At 61.6% G+C, this 19,245-nt stretch overlaps 1 protein-coding gene across 5 annotated transcripts in view; it reads right to left on the reverse strand.

The window, feature by feature from the left end:
- The window catches only part of ATP2B4 (ATPase plasma membrane Ca2+ transporting 4), a 53,630-nt gene that overhangs the window by 22,487 nt on the left and 11,898 nt on the right, over positions 1 to 19,245 (reverse strand). For 4 of the 5 annotated variants that reach the window (XM_072844978.1, XM_072844982.1, XM_072844979.1 and 1 more), the window contains exons 2-6: positions 8,637 to 9,088; positions 3,939 to 4,136; positions 2,814 to 3,071; positions 1,868 to 1,993; positions 1,585 to 1,710 (exon numbers count right to left, since the gene is read on the reverse strand). In XM_072844978.1, the coding sequence (XP_072701079.1) occupies positions 1,585 to 1,710; positions 1,868 to 1,993; positions 2,814 to 3,071; positions 3,939 to 4,136; positions 8,637 to 8,832 (904 nt within the window). In that variant the 5' untranslated portion in view covers positions 8,833 to 9,088. Of the gene's footprint in view, positions 1 to 1,584; positions 1,711 to 1,867; positions 1,994 to 2,813; positions 3,072 to 3,938; positions 4,137 to 8,636; positions 9,089 to 18,431; positions 19,022 to 19,245 lie in introns of those variants that run through there. The other variant, XM_072844980.1, reaches the window with a different exon arrangement.

Here is a 19,245-nt window from a genome sequence, read left to right on the forward strand (position 1 = left end):
TCAGTGCTTCAAAGGGTGCCAGTGGTGTCTCAGACCCTTGGGGAGAAGAAACCACAAGCGGAGCTCAACCTCCGTGCAGCACATACCAAGCGCCAGCGCTCCCTGCCTCCCGCTGCCACTGGGCACAAGCGGATCCACCCAGGAGGCACAGACTTGTCCCCTGCTGTGGGCAGCACTGTTCCCGTAGTGGGGGGCTCTACCCCTCGTGTCTGTGGTGGGCAAGGTCCACGCGCAGGGGTCCTCAACGTGCCTCCACAACACGGGGAGCGCAGGGCTGCTGCAATCTGAACAAGCCTTGTGCGATTCCTCCCATCGCCCCACAGCACCGTGGGGGGGGATGAGCCGGTGAAGCCCCCTGCCCCACTTCGCTCCCAAATCGAGGGCTGCAAGGCACAGGGCACAGAGCTGGGTTTGCTGCGGGGCTGAGCAACAGAGTTTGGGGGCTGGGAAAACACCGAGCACAGCGCCTGGGTGCCTGGGAAGCTGCTGCTCAGCTCTGACAGCGGAGCCGTTCCCACGTTTCACCCCGTTACTCCCACCTCCAAGCTGGCAGCTAAAGCCCAAGAGCTCCACAACCACTGAACCCCAGTGATGCGAGCCAGCCACCCGCCCCGGGCAGCAGAGCTGGAGAAACACAGCGTACACGCGGCCCAGAGCCGAAACGGCTGCCAGGAGCGGCCCGGCAAGCCTCTCCCCGCCTGATGTTGCCTCCCGGGAAGGGCTCCCCGGCGCAGGGACGCCTGCGCAGCCAGCGATGCCAGCCGGCAGCTCCCTCCTGCCAGCTCCTCGTACCTCGTGGCTGCTCCCAGTGAGCCCAGACCTGCTGAACAGGGGTGCAGGGACACGGGGGAGAGCAGGAGCTTCCCAAGCCTGGCTTGTACCGATGCTGGCTTTAAAGCTGGTATCGGAGCTGGCACAGAGCAGGGGAATAAGCAGCAAGATGTGAAAGCTGAGGCAGGAAAGCATTTGAGTCCCAGCACGATAGGGAACACCTCAGCCCACCTGGCTGCTCTCCTACCCTCCGCTCCCCAGCACACAACCCCTCCTCTCCCTCTTGCCATCCTCTGCGCCTCGCCTCCTTCCCCAGGGAGCTCAGGGGATACCAGCAGAGATCTTCAGCAAAGTCCTCAAGGTTCTGGATGGGCTACTAACTTCCTGCAGACAGCTAGGACTCACCTTCCCACCGCCGGGCAGGCAATGAGCACCGTGCCACGGCACCACGGGGCATCGCTATCGGCCACTTTTCCCTCTGAGCCTCGACCCCCCCCACCCTGCAACTCCAGGCTGCAGCCGGCTGGAGAAGAGAGAGTTGGAGCCGTGTCCGAAAGAGCTGGCGAGCGGAGGTCTGCGTGCACGGGGGGCTTTCCTCAGGCAGCACGATCCCCGCGCTGCGGGCGAAGGGGCAGCAGGGAGGGATCCCCCCCGCCGCCTCGAGAGCTCACCGTACCTGCCTGGGTCACAGGCACTAACACACAACCGTGTCCCACGGATGTGGGTGTAGCTTGTTGCACACCGGTGGATGCTTCCCAGGAAAGGGAGAAAGGCAAAAGGAGAGGAAAAAGCAGGTTCAGTGGATCTCCTTACCTTTCTTCACCTTCTTTTCCTCGTCTCCTTCTCCCGCACCCAAGAGAGTGAAGATGATTCCCGTCTGGGAGTTGATACCCACGGCAGTCACCACCATCCTGCCGGAGCCCTCCATCACGTGGGTACCTGGCACAGCAGGAAGGCCACGGTGAGACAGGACACCGGCACGCAGTCCCCATCTCCTCCCCAACGCTGGGACACGGGACCCAGGACCAGCCACCTCTCCGTCACGGCACAAACCCAGCCCAGCCCCGACCACGCGAGAGCCACCCGGGATCCTCACCTGACAGCAGCATGGGGTCTTTTTCCAGTGATTTCTTGACTTGGTCTGACTCCCCGGTCAGCGAGCTCTCATCTATTTTCAGGTCATTGCCCTGGATCAGGATCCCGTCTGCTGGCAAGAGATCGCCTAGGAGAGGAGCAAAGAGGGGGATCAGCCCCCGCCCGGGCAGCCCCAGCTCACCCCTGCCTGCCCCGTCCCAGGAGGAAGCTTCGTGTGTCACCAGAAGGACTGAAAATTCAGTCTCAGACCAAATCTAGAGGGAGGAGAAGCAACAGATGGGTATTATAAGACAGATGGGTATTATAAGATGATATCCAATAGCTCCAAAATCTTCACTGATGCACAAAAGCATTTGTTGTGAGGACGTTTGCTCAATCAGACAGTGCTTCCCCCATCTGGCTTTACTGAATTAACACCACATCCTTCCCAAAGCCTCCTGATACATCCAAACCGTTACACGATCCCATCATCCACCTGCCGAGGAAGGAAAAAGCCCTATGTGAAAATGAACACCATGTCGGACTGATCTCCCTCCTGCCAGGAGTTGCACGGGATGAGCACACCCCCTGGTAAACAAGGAGCAGGACCTAGTTTAGCCCAAGGGCTACATCTCCTTGCTAAGATGATGTTCCTCCTTGCTAAGGAGACATTCACCAACAAGGACATGGTTGTGAAAATGAATCATTTCCGAGACCAGCAGGTCACTAAAGCAACCCAAACCTGTGTGCAGAGCCCGGCTTAGCTCTGCCAGCCCAGCTCCAGGCTAGCAAGCAGCAAGGTCAGTGGAGCATCTCCCATTGCTCCTGGCCACGGCACGCTGCAAAATGGAGTAACCAGAGGAGCCACGCTTCCCGTCAAGGCAAAAGGGCTGGCAAAGCAGAGAGAAGGAACCGCCGAGGCTCCCGAGGTGGAGGGACAGACCCCAGCCACCGCTGCCTCCACTCACCGTACTTGATCTGCGCGATGTCTCCCACCACGATCTCGGCCACCGGGATCTGAATCACCTGCCCCTTGCGGATGACCGTGAACTTCTGCTCCTGCTCAATGCGGCTCTGGAGGCCCCGGAATTGCTTCTCCTTGCTCCAGTCATTGAAGGCGGTCACCAGCACCACGATGATCACCGAAAACAAGATAGCCGCCCCCTCGATCCAGCCGGCCTGCGACTCGCCCTCATCCTCCACGCCTCCCGTCGACTGGCCGCACACTGTGGTCAGAGGGGAGAACTCGTTTGCACAACGAGAAGTTTGCTTTCCCCCGAGTAAGGTGCACAGAGCAGAGCCTGGAAGACAGTTACTCCTCCCTCCTCCTCCCTGAGCTGGTCCAAGGGCTTCCCCTGCTCTCAGGAGAGGGTTTTTACATCCCTGGAGGCATTTGGGCTCCCCCCCCTTTTCTTTTGCTTTTCATTTTTGGCAGAGGTTGGGCTGAGAGAGCCGGGACAACTGGCTTCTATTTCCAGTTGCAGCACCCAGCCCTCTCTCTGCTGCGTGACCCTCGAGTGAGTCACCATCTCCCTGCATCTCCGGATCCCTGCCCCTGCTCGACTCCTCCAACGATACAGAGATCCAGGGCCGGGGAGGAGAAACGCACCCAACGCTGTCGCTCAGCCACACGTGGGGTGTCACGGCTGGGAGGAGCACTCCCTGGTCGGGGGGAGGTACCAGGGGACAGACAGCCTTGTCCCTCCATGCCCAAACCAAAAGAGAAGCCCAACGGGACTTGGGAAGCCACCGGAGCAGACAGACCCCTTGGGCTTTGAGCATCTTTTGGGGGAGCAGCAAGGAGCAGCTCCGAGCCATGCCGTGGTGCCAGCTGCACCCAGACACATCCATCAGCGCAGGTCCCTGGATGGGACCATGCCAAGGACCCCAAGGACAGGGAGAAGCCACCACCTAAAGGGTGAGCAGAAGTAGCTCCCAGCTCCATCTCCACCAGGGTGGAGGAGGGACCCACGGGGTGACCTTCCAGAGACAGCACCTGTCCCAAAGCCCTGCTCCCACATGGCTGGGCATGGCAGCTCATGTGGGTCCCCCACCGGGCACCCCGCCATGCTGTGGGGACCCCAGGGACTCACGTTCATTGTCACCGCCTGGAGGGTGGTAGAAGGACAGGCCCAGGGAGATTATGGCTGCGATTTCCAAGATGATCAGTGTGACGTCCTGGAGTGCCTCCCACACTAACTGCAGGAACGTCTTGGCCTTTTTGGGAGGAATGAAGTTCTGGCCGAAGACCTGCCGCCTCTTCTCCAGGTCGGTCGGGTTCCCGGACAGGCCTGGAGAGGTGAGAGATGGAGATGAGGGCAAATCCCACCGCTGCCTCCCACCAGCACCGGTGGGACCCCCATAAGGAGCAGCTCCACGCCTGCATGGGGGGCATGAGGTGCCAGCAGGGGGGAGCCAAGGCAGGGCTTTCCTCTGTCACCCATGGGGCAGGGGACATCCAACCGGTGGGGCAGGACGCTGCCGGAGCCGCGGGCAGGAGAGCGTGCGGGGGCCGGGGCGAGCACACCAAGCCGCCTCTCCCCGGTGCTGCAGCCTCACGAAGCGCCCGAGTGCCAGTTGATGCCAGTTGGCACTGGCCGGCTTGTTTACATGCTGCATCAAATTAGCCATAAATCTGGCACTGCGAGCGGCGCTCGGAGCTGTCGGAGCCACCTGATCCCTCTCTCCTGCCAGCTCAGAGGAGCAGCCGCGGTGGAGAGCGACTCGGCGCAGCAGGAGCGTCTCCGAGCTCGGCCGAGCCCCACGGATGCATCACGATCACAGAGGCTGGGGCAGTGCGGCCAGGCGAGCTCCCGCGGGGAGCTGGTGGAAGGACACGGGGCTGCTCCTGCTGCTGAAAAAGGGGCGGTGGGAGCGAGGAAAGGGGCATCAAAGCCATTAAAAAGCTGACGGGGTCCAAGGTAAGAGCAGCCTCCCCTGCCCAGCACCACCTTAACCGAGCCCCGTGCTGAGCCCCCCCGGCTCTCCACCTTAAGATGGCCCGTGGGGCTGCTGCCAGCTCCCGAGATGCACCGGGCAGGCGGCCGTAACCCCGGCCCTGGCCACCTCCCGGTGCCTGGAGCAGCCTGGCAGCGATGCCCTCCCGGGGGGACCGAGCCCTCTCACTCAGGGGACACCTCCCCACCAGCTCCGTTGCATCCCAGCCAGCAGGAAGCAGCAGGATGAATCCCATTCCCCCCCCGCCACACATCCCCCTTTCTGCTGCGACTACACCCCGCGGCTGCAGGGAGGGGATGCGCTGGCAAGAGCGGCCTGGGTGTCCCCACCCAGCCGTGACGGGGCAGCAGGATCCTGGGATCTCCGAGCCCCGACGGCCTCCCCGAGCCCAACCCATGCGGAACGCTTCCCGCCCAACGTCTCCGGCAGGACGGATGGAAAATATGGCTAACTGCGGCGGCTTGACTCATGCCGGCGCCAGGGCCAGGGAGGCACGGCGTGTGCCGCGGGCAGGCGTGCCGGGCACACACGCGCTCCCGCACGAGGATGCGGGATGCTGTCACGGGGCAGGGGAGGTTGCACACGTGGCTCCTCCAAAGCCCATGTCCCACCCATGGACACGGCCCGAGAGTTGCCCCCCACCCTCCTGGGGCAACCGGGAAGGAGGGGGGGCTTTCAATTTATCTGTGCTGACACAGGGAGAGCTGCAAAGAGCAGAAGCCATGGGCACGTACTCCAGGCACGCACTGCGGGTCCGGGCTGCCAGCAAATCCCTCGCTGGCCGTGGCCACTGCAGGGCCTGGGGGGGACCGATTAGCGGGGGAGTGGATTAGAAATTTTGGATGGAGGCCACAAGTGACAGCAGGAGAACAAAACTCCGGTGCAGTCACCGGTCCCTGATTAGAGGGGAGGCACTGCAGCCCAGGAAAGCTGCTTTTGGGTAGCAAAACCTTCACGCAAGGAGCCCCCAGAGCAGACTCCTCGTCCCGGCTTGGGAAGGAGGCAGCAGCCCCGGGGAGCCGCTACCAGCAGTCAGGGCGGCGTTTGCTGACACCCGTCACCCAGGGGTGAAGGAAGGGAGATGCTCTAATCGGTGACTCACCGAAGCCGCCTGTACTTCGCCCCGCTCCCCTTCCCACCCTGCCCGACCTGCCTCAGGGACCGGGCTGATAGAGGAGGTGGAAAGCCAGCACCCAGCAGCGAGCCACCCCATCACCAAGCCCCTTTAGGAATAGCCCCACGGGGTTGGGGTCCACTGACACCTTTTAGGGCAAGAGCCAGAGCAGCAGGTCCCAGCAGACCCCTACACCAATGCTGGCCAGACCCTCCCTGAACAATAGTGCAGAGAGATCCCACCCTGCTAGGACAAACCACCCAAGGGAGCCCTCGGGGTGAAGGCAGTCCCCAAGGGGGACTGTGGCCAGCGTCTGCCCACGGGGACAGTGCCAGGCTCGACTGAGGACAGCCAACGCTGCAGCACGGAGAGAGGAGCAGCAGCACTGAGGGGCAGGAGCCGCACGCACCCAGATGGGATCAAACCACTCCAGACACTGCCGACGACGGGCTGCCATATTTTATGGCGGGGCAGGAGGTCTGGGGGACTCCCCAGGCAGGCTCTGCTGTGCCAGCAGCCTCCTCCCGTGACACCCAGGAAGAGCACAGGGCCACACACTCCCTGCCCACGCGGGGCGGGAACTGTGCACCGTCCCAGTGGGATAATGAGCAGAGGGATAACGAGCATGGGGCCGGGCACAGTCATCCACATGGCATTGCCTATTGCAACACAGAGCTGGGACACGCACCCAGTGCCTGCACACGCAGCAGTGCCCCGTCTCGTGCCCATGGGTCCAGCAAAGCTCCCGAGCTTTGCCTGGGCAGTGCCAGCTCGGGAGAGGTTTGCAGGCAGCGGGGAGCTCGGGGTCAAGTCTGAGTGAGCCCAGCTCTCTGCAAAGGGCTTCCCAGAGGGAAAAAGCCCCACACCACATGTGCCAAGACGTAGCTGGTGTTCCCCAGGTTGCACATCTTTCGGCAAACCCCGGCTGGGGCATCCCACCTGCAAACACAACCTGAGCTCACCTGCGCTGCGCTCCCTGGGGCGAGCAGTCGCCTGAGGACCCCACTCCCCGTTTCTCAGGCTTTGCCTATGGATGCGTCGAAGCAGGGGACGCGCTCCTGCCTTGCAGCTTCCCGACCTGCTGGGGTTTCCCTCATTGTGGCACCGTGGCGGTGTCATGCCGTGTATTGGGCTCGCAGGTAGGCACCCGTGGCAAGGCAGCCCTGGCACAGCAGGAGCCAAACGTCCCGCTCCAATGGGATCGGACGAAGGTGCCACAGGCTGCCTTGGGCTTTCGCTCTTCCTAAAAATCCCAACTTATCGGAAATAACCTTTCTTTGCTCTCTGTGCTCAACAGGACGGGGTTTGGGACAGGCAACAAAGCTCACCTCCAGAGCAAGAGGGTGAGGCAGGGATACACTGGGGGCATGGGATACGGCGATGCCAACCAGCGCCTGGGAACTGGGATCAGCACTCGGGATCGAAGGGCAGCCCTTCGCCTCACCCTCAGCAAGAGCATGGGGCCAAAGCAGAGCCTGTCGGGTTCACTCCCCTCCCCTCCCTCCCCTCCCCTCCCACCCCCAAAGGAGCACGCTCTCCGTTTGGCAGGGCCAAGCGCATTGTTTTGCGACCTGGACTTGGTATTTCCACCGGGGCTCCCCCCCTTCTCTAATGACATCCCGATATTGTCTCCCCTTCCCGGTCCCACTCACAGCTGGGAAACACGCTAATCCCCAGCTTACGGCACTAATAATAACCCACAAGTTTTCAGAGCCGAGGCGCAGCCACGTCCCCCATCCCACACAGCCGCCGCGGGGCCGCATCCTGCCAGTGCTGTTCCCAGCCCCAGGTAAACCCTCGGTGCTGTAAGCAGGGGGGGTCTGTCCCCCCTGTACCCCTTTTAATGCCAAGGAAGGGCTGCATTGTCATGCAAAGACACCCGCAGCCACCCCAGCGCCTACCCCTCGATACGGGGGCCTGGAAAGGCCAGGCCATGGGGAGGAGAGGTGACATCCTTCCACCAAAGCCTCCCAAAAGTGACCTGGCACCCGCAGGCAACCATCGCTGCCACCGCTCAAACCTGTGATGCTCAGAAGCACCCAACCAGGTTTTACGCTCCCACAGCCGCTCAAGAAGCCCTACAGATCCGGGGGAAGCCCACGTGCATCTCCCCATCATCCCCAGCAGCGCTCCCCTTTGGGGAGGCGTTGCCCATCCCTTGGCTGAGATACCAACACCCTGCAAACAAGCTCCACGCAGCCTGGCCACCTCCCCAAGCACGCTCCAACCTTTACACTCTCCTTCACCCACACCCCACGCGGCCCTGCCGTTAGCGCTGTAAATTATTAAACAGGGGAAAGGCTGGTGCCGACCTGCGGGGCAGCAGCTGGGCTGGGGAGAGGAGCCCCCCCCGCACCCCTCTTATGCCCCGTCAGCTCCTCGCCCCTGCCCGCATCTCGCCTCCGCTCCATCCTCCCAGAGGACACAGGGCTCCGGGCTACACCTCGGGGGAAACCCCAGGGAAGATGCTTCTCTTTCTTCTTCCTCCTTCTCTACCTTAAATGATAATTTTATTAAGATGTAGGGACCCATCTCCCACGAGGCTCGTGATGGATGCCCGGTGCAATGGGATCACGCTTTGAGCTCAGCCTCGTAAACCCACTTACTTGAGCCACCACCCTCCAGCCACCAGCTTGAACCTTGCGTGGCTCCAGCCCAGAGGCACCGGCTGGACCCGAGCGAGTGGTCCCACCTTGCAGACCACAGGACGGCCACTTACCTTCAACTGGCGACGTCTTCAACCTCTTGCAGACATTCTGCACGCCGCCATAGGAGTCATTGAGCCGGGCGACCGCCTCGGCACTCCTCAGCTCCATGAGGTTCCTGAGCTCCACCACGGAGCAACCAAAGTCCCCCTCATGGTTGCCTTCAGCAACCGAGTTCCCGGGGTGGTGGTCGGCCACGTTGTTCGTCATCTTGCCGGCACGGTGGTGGCGATGCCGGCTCGCGGCTCCTGCAGTGCCCTCCCTCGAGGGTCCGGCGGGGGGATGCTCAGTGCGGCCCCTTCCCTGGGGGCTGCCCGGGTGAAGCGGGTGCCTCTAACCGAGCCCAACTTCTCCGGATAAAGGTGTAAACAGGATGTGCATGTTACCGCGGAGGCGACCTTAGCAACGACCAGCGTGCATCTCCCGCAGAAGGAGGAGAGCTCCCTGGATACCACAGCAACTGGAACTGCAAAAACAAGGATGGGAAACAAAAATACCAGCATTAGGAGGTCTGCTAATAAATGCATGCACCCCATGGGATAGACAAGCAGGAGCAACAGCACCCGAGGGTGGGTGCCCGCTGGAAATAACGTGGTTTGGAGGTGCTGGCTTGTTCACCCGGCCCCGGGGGTCAGCATGATTTGACCAAAAAACCCAGACGAGCAGAAGTTGATCTTGCAGGGAGCTCAGATGGGATTGGCACGGACCGGGGCATTTCACAGGCACTCGGCCACGCCGTGGGGAAAACCGGCGGCAGCAGCTCCAGCAGCACGCGGGGCCGGGCAGGAAGGGCGCTCAGGTGGTTCTTCACTCAACCCCAAGCTGCCCGGCCCAGAAAAACGCTCCCATTCAGTTTGGTTTAAAAATACATCTCGGCAGTGGAAAACAGCTGCTTCCTCTGCAGGCTGCCGTCCCAGGGCGGGAGCGCCAGCTTACTGCACTGCCAACAGGTAAGCGGAAGCATCCCACCACGCTTGCTGGCACCGATGGAAAGGGGCTCGCAGCACCCAGCAGACTTTTAATCAGCAGAGAGACTTGGCAGGAACCAGAGAAGCTACTAAAACCTGCATGTTTCTCTAAAATAAAGAGGCTTTTGCATTAATGACCCTTTCAGACCGTGTCTCAGGAAGCCCTCTGTACTCTGCTTGCAAGCTCTCATGCTGTCCCCTCGCAGGCAGCGAGCGGGCTCTCAGCCTCAACTCTCAAAGCCCCAAACCGCTGCCAGCCAGGTTCCGCCCCAGACCTGCCAGCGAGGGCAGGCGAGCCCCAAAACCACTTCAACCAGCAAGACCCGAGCGCTGCAGCCAGGCAGCGACCACGAGCATCCTGCAGCTCCCCCCTTTCCCAGGGGTTTGGGGTCTGGGGTCCCCCACTGGCATTCTGGGCAGAGAGGACGGGTGCTAGGGACAGGTAGGGGCACGGAGGGAGCAGGCAGAGCAGCATGGGCCAGAGGGGGAAAGGGCTTTCTCTCACCCAAGGTGCCCTCCAGCTCTGCTCCCAAGCTCAGATGCCAGCAGCAATGCTCCCAGACACCTCTCCAGCACTACAGAGGCAAAGAGCCTGCAAGGGAGGCTCTTTATGGAGAGAAAATAAAGTCTTTCCTAGAGCAATATAAATGAATAACAAAAGGAGTATGGCCGCTAAGGCAGCATCAGCACTGAGACAGAGGTCCAGAGGTGGCAGAGCAAGCGGCCAGAGAAGCCAAGCAGCCAGACAAGAACAGGAGGAAGGAGGGAAAACACCCACTGCTGCTTCCCAGGAGCACATGGGATGCACCAGCCCTCGCAAACCCCACAGACGGGCACCAGACCATCATGGGGCCGTCCCAGCATCACCCCGCAGCAAACGACCCCGATTCCAGCCCCGGTCATGCCAGCTTTGCAACCCCTGGGGCAGCAAGACCCCCCAAAAAAAAGCAAACCCCTCCCTGCACACCCAACCCAAGGCCTGGCCCCTGCGAGCAGCTCCCCTCCCGGCCAGCAACGCCCAGGCAGCGTTATCAGGAGGCGACAGTCACCAACCGAACCTCAGGGACACCAGCGATGCCACCACCATGGGAGAGTCCTGTCCACCAGCTGCAGGCAGCAAAGGGATGGGGAGCGCAGGGACATGCTCTCCCCACAGCATTGCAGCTCCTGGGGCACCCAAACTTGCACCCTTGGGGCAGAGCGTTGCTGCTGCCCCATAAAGCAGAGATCAGCAGCATCAGCTGGGGCACCAGCATCCTTGCCCATGCCCAGCTCGGTCACCCTGCGGCTCCTCGCGGAGCCGAGCTCATCTACCGCTTAAAGGCATGAAAGCTGCCGGCAGCAGGAGGTAGGAGACAGCAGGTCCAATTAAGCAGACTCCTGCTGATCAAGAGAAAAAAAAGATAATTCCCCCCACCTCAACACACTAATTTTTTCCTCTTTCATAGCAACTAACATCTTCTGAGGAGAGCTCAAAGGTTAAGAGAAAGACAGTTAATTAATACTATAACGGCCTAGTCCGTAATTACCCCTGAAGGAGCCCATGGGGCACTGATCATCACCAGCCATGAGGCTCCTTCCCCCCAGCAGCACCAGCCCCAGGGACTTGCTCTGCTGGTCAAGAAGAAAGGACGGACCGTGGCAGAGGAAGGCTCCTGCCATCAGCTTTGAGCATCCTCCTCCAGCCCCAGTTTGGGGTCAGAGCATCAGCCGGGTCAGAGCCCCATTCCTGGCCCATCTCTGCCCCATCCCAGCGGCACAGGACAGGCTCCCACGCTCCTTGTCTGGCTGGGAAGATCCATCCCAGGCAAGCGGAGAGCTGCGCTCAGGCTTCCCTAATAGCAGATGCTCTAACAAGCTCCTAATGACTCCAGCAGCATTCAGCAGGCTGTCCTGAACTCTTTATAGTTTCCAGAGCCCCTAGGCACTGGAGAGGAAGAAGTGGTCCCCGAGGGTCCCCTTGGCACGCAGGGCAAGAAAACACAGCCCAGGTGGGAGAGCCTGAGCAGGAGCCCAACTGCCCTGCCCTGGCAGGAACTGGCTGCACGGGACCCCAAGCCACTGGCGATGCTGCATCACCTCCCAAACAGCATCCCCGAGCAGGATAAGGGTAGCTGCAGACAAGGAGGAGTTTGGGGGTGGCAGTGGCAAAGGACACGGACCCTCTCGACCCGTGGGCCGGGGTGTGAGCTGGGGGAAGGAGCGTGCATGCTCCGGGAAGGAGGGAGCGGCTGGCGAGGAGCGGCGAAGCCGATGTCATGCTGCAGACAAACCTGCCCAGAATAATAAACGGCTGCATTACACCTCCATCCTGGCTGGGGAGAGTGGCCGCAGGCCAGTGCCGGAGCAGCCCTCTGCGTGTGCCCGCCCTGGGCAGCGGAGCGGCTGCTGGCACAAGGAAAGGGACCTGCTGGCTTTTAAGCATGGGGGAGAGGAAAGCGGGCTGCTCGGAGAGGGACAAGGAAAAAAAAAAAATAAAAATCAGCTGGACATGTCACACGTGACACCTTCAGCCAAACCACGAGCAGTTTCACTGCGATGTCGGCGGCACAGCCCACAGCACCAGCAGCCCAGCACACGCCAGCCTGCAGCTGCTGCCTGAGCAGCTATTGCTGGGCCACTGGGCAAGAGCACGAACCCTCCCTGCTCAGCTCAGTGCACTCAGACCAGACCCCGGCAGGCAGACGTGAGCACCACCCCATCCACCCTGGCAGATGACCAGAGACGGAGCAAGCCCTGACCAAGCTCAGGTGGTTTTTTTGGTTGGTTTTTTTTTCCACCCATGATGGAGGGGGAAATCTGCACCTCAGCTCAGCTCCCCCTGCACCTCGCTCCAGCCTGGACATCTCCCACCATCCAGGGCAGAAAGCACCGTGTCAAGGAAGAGCAACACCAGCTACCACCTCCCTTGCCCAGAGCCACAAACCCCGCTGGGCTGGCAGGGCAGCTCATCGAGGCAGGATCAGGCCCGTTGAGCAAACCTCAGGCCATTTGGATCAAAGTTTATCACCTTCCCCAAGCACCTGCCCGGCTGCATCAGTACAGAGGCTGCCCGCATCCCAGCCCCACACGCCGCCCCTCGCCCGGGGGCTGTCCTGCCCCTTCGTCTCCTCTTCTGCTTTGGGGATGGGGTGTTGGAAACACTCAGCTGCTGGAGGTTGCCATGGCAAACTCAATGTAAAGCTGTCAGGGATGCTGTTTATGTTGCCAAGTGGGGAGAAAAAAAAAAACCCTAAACCCCCGAAATTACCCTTCGTGCCCTGGGTTTAAGATTTTTCTCTTTGAAAATTAAAAGCTGAGCTCCATCCCCAGTGGAGAGGCTGTGCTGAGTCCCGGAGCACGGCTGCGCAGACAGACCGACTCTCCAGACGGGCACATGGGCTCCAAAAGCCAAAGTAGCCAATTAAAGCAGAAAAACGAGCCTGAAGCACCTTTCACTGCCTGCTGGCTGGGAAGTGTCCTGGGAGAGACTGTGCAGCTCTCCCGGCTCTCCTTCCCACTGCACGGACCCCACCATCGCTCAGCACCCGCCATCAGCTGCTGGGAGCCGTGGTCCCACATGGGAGCGATGCTCAAAGGGGAGAGGGAGCTGACAAGCCACCGGAGTGGCTGCATCTGCCAAGAAAACTCACTGGGAGAGACACGTTAAGCGCTGCCGCTGGTGGAGGGTGTTTTGGGAGGGGAAGGGACCCCACCGGGCAGCTGCTGCAGCCCCTCGCAGCGGGGAAGGAGCAAGCGTGCAGGGAGACGCTGGGGAGCACGGAGGGCTCCCTGGACCGGGGCGTCTGACCGGGACCATTGCACAACACGCCCTGCCCAGTTTCGACAGAGAGGAGAGCCTTGGGCAGATGCTGCTCTTGGCAGGCATGGGTGGAGGGATGCGACTCCCCACCCTGGTGCCTGCTGGGGCTAAGGGACTAAGCCAGGTCCGCTTCCCGTGGCGGAGGCATGACTGAGATGAAGTGACATGCCCAGGGCGACATGGAGCAAGCAGCAGCAGTCCCCAGGCCACGACAACACCGACGCCTGGTGGATTTTGAGCAGCAGAGCCCCCCTCAGCCCCCCCCCCCACCTCCCACCCTGAGCTGCAGCAGAGCCCCCACCTCTCCCCATGAAGCGGGGGGCTGCGGCACCCCCGGGCCAGGGACTGGGGGCCCCTCCCCTGCACACTCACCAAATCGCAATGTGCAGATGGCAGTGTGCATGCTTGCTTGTTCCCAGCAACACCCATGGCAAGCCTTCCCCGCTAGCCGGCCCTGTGCTTAACCCCTTCCATGCTGGGCGGCTGGGGTGCCCCAGGGAGGACACCCAGAGAGCTACCGGGCGTTATCACCTCCTCGGAAGACAGATGGGTGGAAAGAGCTGAGATGATGACTCACGGCAGTAAACGGCACGCTCCAGAGGGCCGTGGCCGGTTCCCGAGGGGCAGGGGTACAGCCCGCAGCCCGTTGGTGCATCCTGGGGAGGATTTTCACCCTGGGGACCAAGCGCTTCCCCCAGCACTCGCTCGCAGCCAAGAAAGGAAGAGGTGCAGGATCGCAGCCCTTAGAGCAAGCAGCAAAGGTTACGGTGCGGGAACCGGCACCCTCCACCCCGACACCACGGAGAGGGGCCATGCCCCAAGCAGGGGAGGGTGGAAGAGGCAAGGGGGAACAAGGCCAGCCTGAAACACCCCGGACAGACTTCCCCAGGCATGTGCTCCACTCACGGCACCCTGCGCCAGCACCCGTGCAGCGAGGGAGCAGGATCTGTCCCTCTTCCCCCAGTAACACTGGCGTCCACCTCTCCTTGCTCCTTCCCCCGGGCCCTGGGTGCCGAGACCAGACATCGTCCCCCGTCGGGGCTCCCCTGGGCAGGCACCTGCGTTGCCCACAGGACGTTACCTCCTCGCTGGTGCCTCCTCCCACCGCAGCATCCGCTTCCTTCGTGGAGCACACTGCCTCAGGGCGGGCTGCACAGCACCCCAGGGGAGGGGACGGTGGCATTTCCCTCCCCGGTGGGGCCACCCCGGCACCCACTAGTGAGGAAACCCCCAGCGACACCCACCCCACAGCTGCCGCACCCCAGGGTGCTACACATGGGGACAGGTAAACGCAAAAGCCAAAATCCTGGGATGGAGGAGACCCCAATGACTGCAAGACCCTCTCATTTCCCTTGCAGTGCAGCGGGGGAAGAAGCTCACAGCCTTCATCTTGAAGGCTGGGGGGGACTAAACATGCTCCCCCCAAGGCACTGCAGCTGGAAAAGGAGCCAGCAAAACACCCAGGAAGTGCTGAGGCCTCGCACAGCCCTGGCAGAGCTCAGTGGCAGCAACACCATGCCAGGGGAAACTGAGTCACGGCGCAGAAGTGACTTAGTCCAGAGCACAGGGCGGACGCTGCAGCCCGGGAGCCAGCGTTTTCACTACACGAACACCAACTCCAGTGGAAATTCGCTGCGGGGTCAGGAGGAGCTCAGGGCTTCTCCTACGCTAACCCGCGGCAGCGCCCCAGGAAAGGCAGCATCTTCTCCTCCCGCATCCCCGCGGGGGGAACCGCCGGCCCTGCAGGCGCAGCGGCAGCTCCGCAACGCAGCAAGTTAAAATTCCCGAACTCCCACGCGGTGCCGACTCCTACACACCTCACCGTCTGCGAGCTGGGATGCCGGAGGTGACGCGAAGGTGGGGACAGACACACAGACGCAAAAAACACCCGGTTACCGTAGGCAACGTGTAACGCTGTCACGCGTGGTCGCTGGCTCCGAGTGACACGTGTTGTCAGAGGCGCGGGAAGGAGCTGCTGGCCTCAAGATGTCACCACCACCAGCCCCAGCTCCCCGCCCTCCCCTGCCGCCGGAGCATGAATTGCACCAGCCCACGGACAGCACAGCCCGTAGTATTTCTCCCACACACCTCTGCCGAGGCACATGCTTCCCCGCTGAGAGGAGCGGGGTGAACGCTCGCTCGGGTGCCAAGAGCGCAGCTAGCGCACACGGCGTACTCTGTGTGCACAACGACCGCCGGCATATGCACTGAGGGCTGCCGCGTGCAAGGGCACAAGTCAGGGCTCACGTCCCCGGACAAGCTGTCACCCCCCCCGGCTGGGTTTGCACGCTCGTCCCCACAATGCACAAACACAGGCGCTGAAGCGACCACGGATGGGGAAGAAACCAGAGCATCATCCCACCCCGAGCAGCGTCACACCGTCACACCATCCTCTTCCTCTTCTGCCTCCCACCAGGCTGTGGGGACCAAAAGGAAGGATGGCTGCCCTGAGACACGCACCGGGGCCAAGGGCACAGGGAAGGCACAAGTGAAAGGCTTCTGCGCAACCTTCTCCAAAAGTGCATTTCCCTTTGCAGGCCACTCCACAGGGAACGCGAGCAGCTGCCATCAGCCCACTAATTACAGCTGCCGTGGCTCCCTTTTTGCTAGTATTTTGCCTCCTGTTAACGAAGGTAGGAAAACTGTTGGGTTTTTTTGCATGCCCAAGGCAGCAATTAGCTCTTGTGAAAGGCAGGGAAGAGGCTGGAGGCAGGAGAGCACCGGGCGTGCTGCGGAGGTGTGGAACAAGCACGGATGCAGGGATCCATGACGCGGCTTCCCAAAACCTGCTGCCCCGAGCCCGCTGCCAGCCCAGGGGCCAGGGCAGCTCCTGGCTCCTGCTGCCCGGGCCCTGGCACGACGCATCCACGTGCAAAAGCCACTGGCGCAGCCACCAGAGCCTCGTGCCGGGGGCTCAGGAATCTGCCCACGTCCCCGGGCTTCCCCGTGCTGCAGGGTGCAGCGGCCCAGGAATTTCGGGGGGGTGGAAAAAAGAAAAAGGAGGGAGTCTCCAGGCGAGCTGTCAAGGGGAATGTTTCCATCTAAGGCCTTGGTATTTCTCTCCCGGCGCCTGCACTAAATCACCCGAGCTCCTCTCATTATTCTTTTGTGCTTTACAAGGTAGCGCAGCCAGTGGAGGAACGCAGAAGTATGCAGAAAGCAAACCCCAGCCTCTTCTGCACCACCAAATACCTGCAGCCCTCGAGCCTTCAGAAGCACACAGCATCCCCTCCCGCTGCCAGCACCGGGCACCTCGCCGAGGCGGCCGGTGCAGGGTGAGCTGGCGTGGTGCAGAGCCCCAGGGCTGCTGGACCGGGGGGCTGCGCTGGACCCCAGCACGAAGCTTCATCCATCCCTTCTCCCTCCCAGTCAGCACTGGGAAACAGGTTCCTCACGGAGCACAGCGGGCACCGGCCACCCGCTGCTGGACGATAAGGCATCAACTGGCACGTATCGGGCAACTCTTTACTCCAGCTCTTTTTTTTCCTCTCCAGTTGAATCTGTTTTGCGGTGCCCTGATGGGGAGGGGTCCAGGGCAGACCGCTCCCACCAGGCTGCCCCCCACGCACCCCATGGCCTCTCCGCTCACAGGGGTCAACCTCTCCTCCTGCACTTCAGCCCCACGACAGACCCGCTCCTGGGCTCGTCTTAGTGCCGTTTTACAGCCTACAGCAAACAAGTCCAATGCAACGCAGGGAAAGGTTTGGGATTCAGCTGACTCGAAACAGGGGAACAGGACTTGACGATAGAAATAAGACAGCAAACAAGGCCTGGGGCTCCGTGGTGGCTTCGTCTCCCAAACTCCTCTTGCAGCACCACCACGCCGGCTGGGCTGCTCCCGGGACGGACGTCGAGCAACGGTCACATCCCAGCCCTGCGCTCAGACCGACCTGGATCCTCCCAGTTCACGGCACACCTGGATGCCCATCAGTCTTGGTGCCCTGCTGCAGAAGGGAGATGACACCCCACGATCCCGTCGGGGCGGGTGGGCAAGGGGTCCCATCCCCAGTCAGACGCTCCGTCCCCGCACAGCTTCACCCAGCTCCCGCGGGGCACACGGATGCTGGAAGCCGGGGTTCTCCCAGCCGGCCCCTGCGGAGCAGAAGTACCGATGCACAGAGTATGGCTGGAGCAGCCATCCGCGCTGGCCAGGCGGCTGGAGGAGAGGGCAGGGGCCACGAGGACAGGATTAAAGCCAAGGACTTGTGCAGAAAGCAAGATGGGGAGAGCAGAGAGCCCTGCCTCGAGGGACGGGCGCTCTCTGCTCCAGAGACCTCATGAGCTGTTCCCGGGACAGAGGCACAGCCAGAGGACACTGGCACTTTGGCGGGAGCTCAGGCAAAGCCAAGCCCAACCCAGCTCAACCGCAGCCCTCGCTGCCGGCCCAGCACCACGCTGCTCAGGGGAGCAAGGGGAGAGGCAGGGATGCTCCGGGCGGCTCAGCCCAGCCCCGGTGCATTCAGCCATCCCCACTGCCCTGGCACCCGTGGATGTCCGTCGGATGGGGCAGCCCATGGGCACCGGGTGCAGGTGCTCTCCAGCGGGCGCAGGACTTGACTCCCTGCACATCCTTCCACCTTACACAGATGGGGAAACTGAGGCAACAACCCACCCGAGCACAGCATCAGCCCTCTCCCAGCCCCCGAGCAGGGAGGAGATCCCGGCAGTCCTGACTCCCACCTTTCTACACCCTATTCAGCAAGTGAAGGAACAGCTTAGCTTAAAATAAAGTAAAAACCAGCAGGCAAGAACCGACCTACAGAGCACGAGGGAGCCTCACAAGCAAAACAACCCCCAAAGAACGAGAGAGCTATCAGCCAGGACACATGGGTACAGCCATGATATTTTTAGCAGTATTACACAGGGACAGGGGATTCCTACCCTGAAGATCCCTGGGGGCTTAAAATAGGTCCCATCACTTCCTCCCAGCAGCAGCTGGGAGAAGCATCTGCTTCTTCTGGAAGCCAGGAGAAGTTGAGCTCTTGGATCTCGGGGTGCCCCGAGACCCATGAAGGCATCTGGGTGAGCGCAGCACTAACCTTCTCTGCCAGAGCACTGCGATGAGATGCTTCCTCCTGCCCCGCTTGGTGAAGAGAAAAAGCCCGTACAAAAACTAAATAGCAGTAATAATTAAAAAAAACCCGTCTTGTTCACAGCAAGGGAAACTGAGGCAGAGGAAGCAGAGTTTGTTTGACACCACAGGGAAAGTCGGTGGCTTGCTGGGTTGCACAGCCTGCCCGGTGAGCAGGGGGTCCCCCCAGGGGATGAACCAGAGGGGAACCCCGGCAAGTCCAGCTGCCCCACAGCAGCTCCCAGGAGCAGACTGGGACAGCAGGAGGGATGACCCAACGCTCAGATCCCGACCCCGAGGCTGGCAGCAGCCCTGGGGACACAGCGAAGCGCTGGGGACACAAACGCCCCTCCTGCCGCCCTCGCCACGTGGGCAAGGGGGACGGGATGGATGCCCCTGGATCCGGGGTCCGGCACCCACAGCTCCCAACCGTTTCAGCTCCGAGGGCTCCCGCGCAGTCCCACTCCCGATCACATCCCAGACAGGCGGCGTGCCGGGCACTGGGTAACTTCTGCGATCCCGGCTAGCAGGTATCCCTCATGCCGGACCACACCAGTGGCAAATCCATGTTTTTCCATTTAAAAGTCCAAGCAGAGAGGGGATTTTCCAGGCAAAGGGGAAGAGTAAGCAACCCGGGGGGGGGGGGGGGGGGGGGGCTGCAAGCCCCCTCCCCGCCCCAAAGGGTTAAAAAATAAAGCCGGCAAAAGTGTGTCTGCGATAGGAAAAACACACGCGCTCCCAGGGAGAGCGCGCCGGCTGCTCGCCGTTTCCCTTCCCGACAT

The sequence above is a fragment of the Ciconia boyciana genome, chromosome 23 (assembly GCF_034638445.1).
Source record: "Ciconia boyciana chromosome 23, ASM3463844v1, whole genome shotgun sequence".
Classification (NCBI taxonomy): Eukaryota; Metazoa; Chordata; class Aves; order Ciconiiformes; family Ciconiidae; genus Ciconia; species Ciconia boyciana.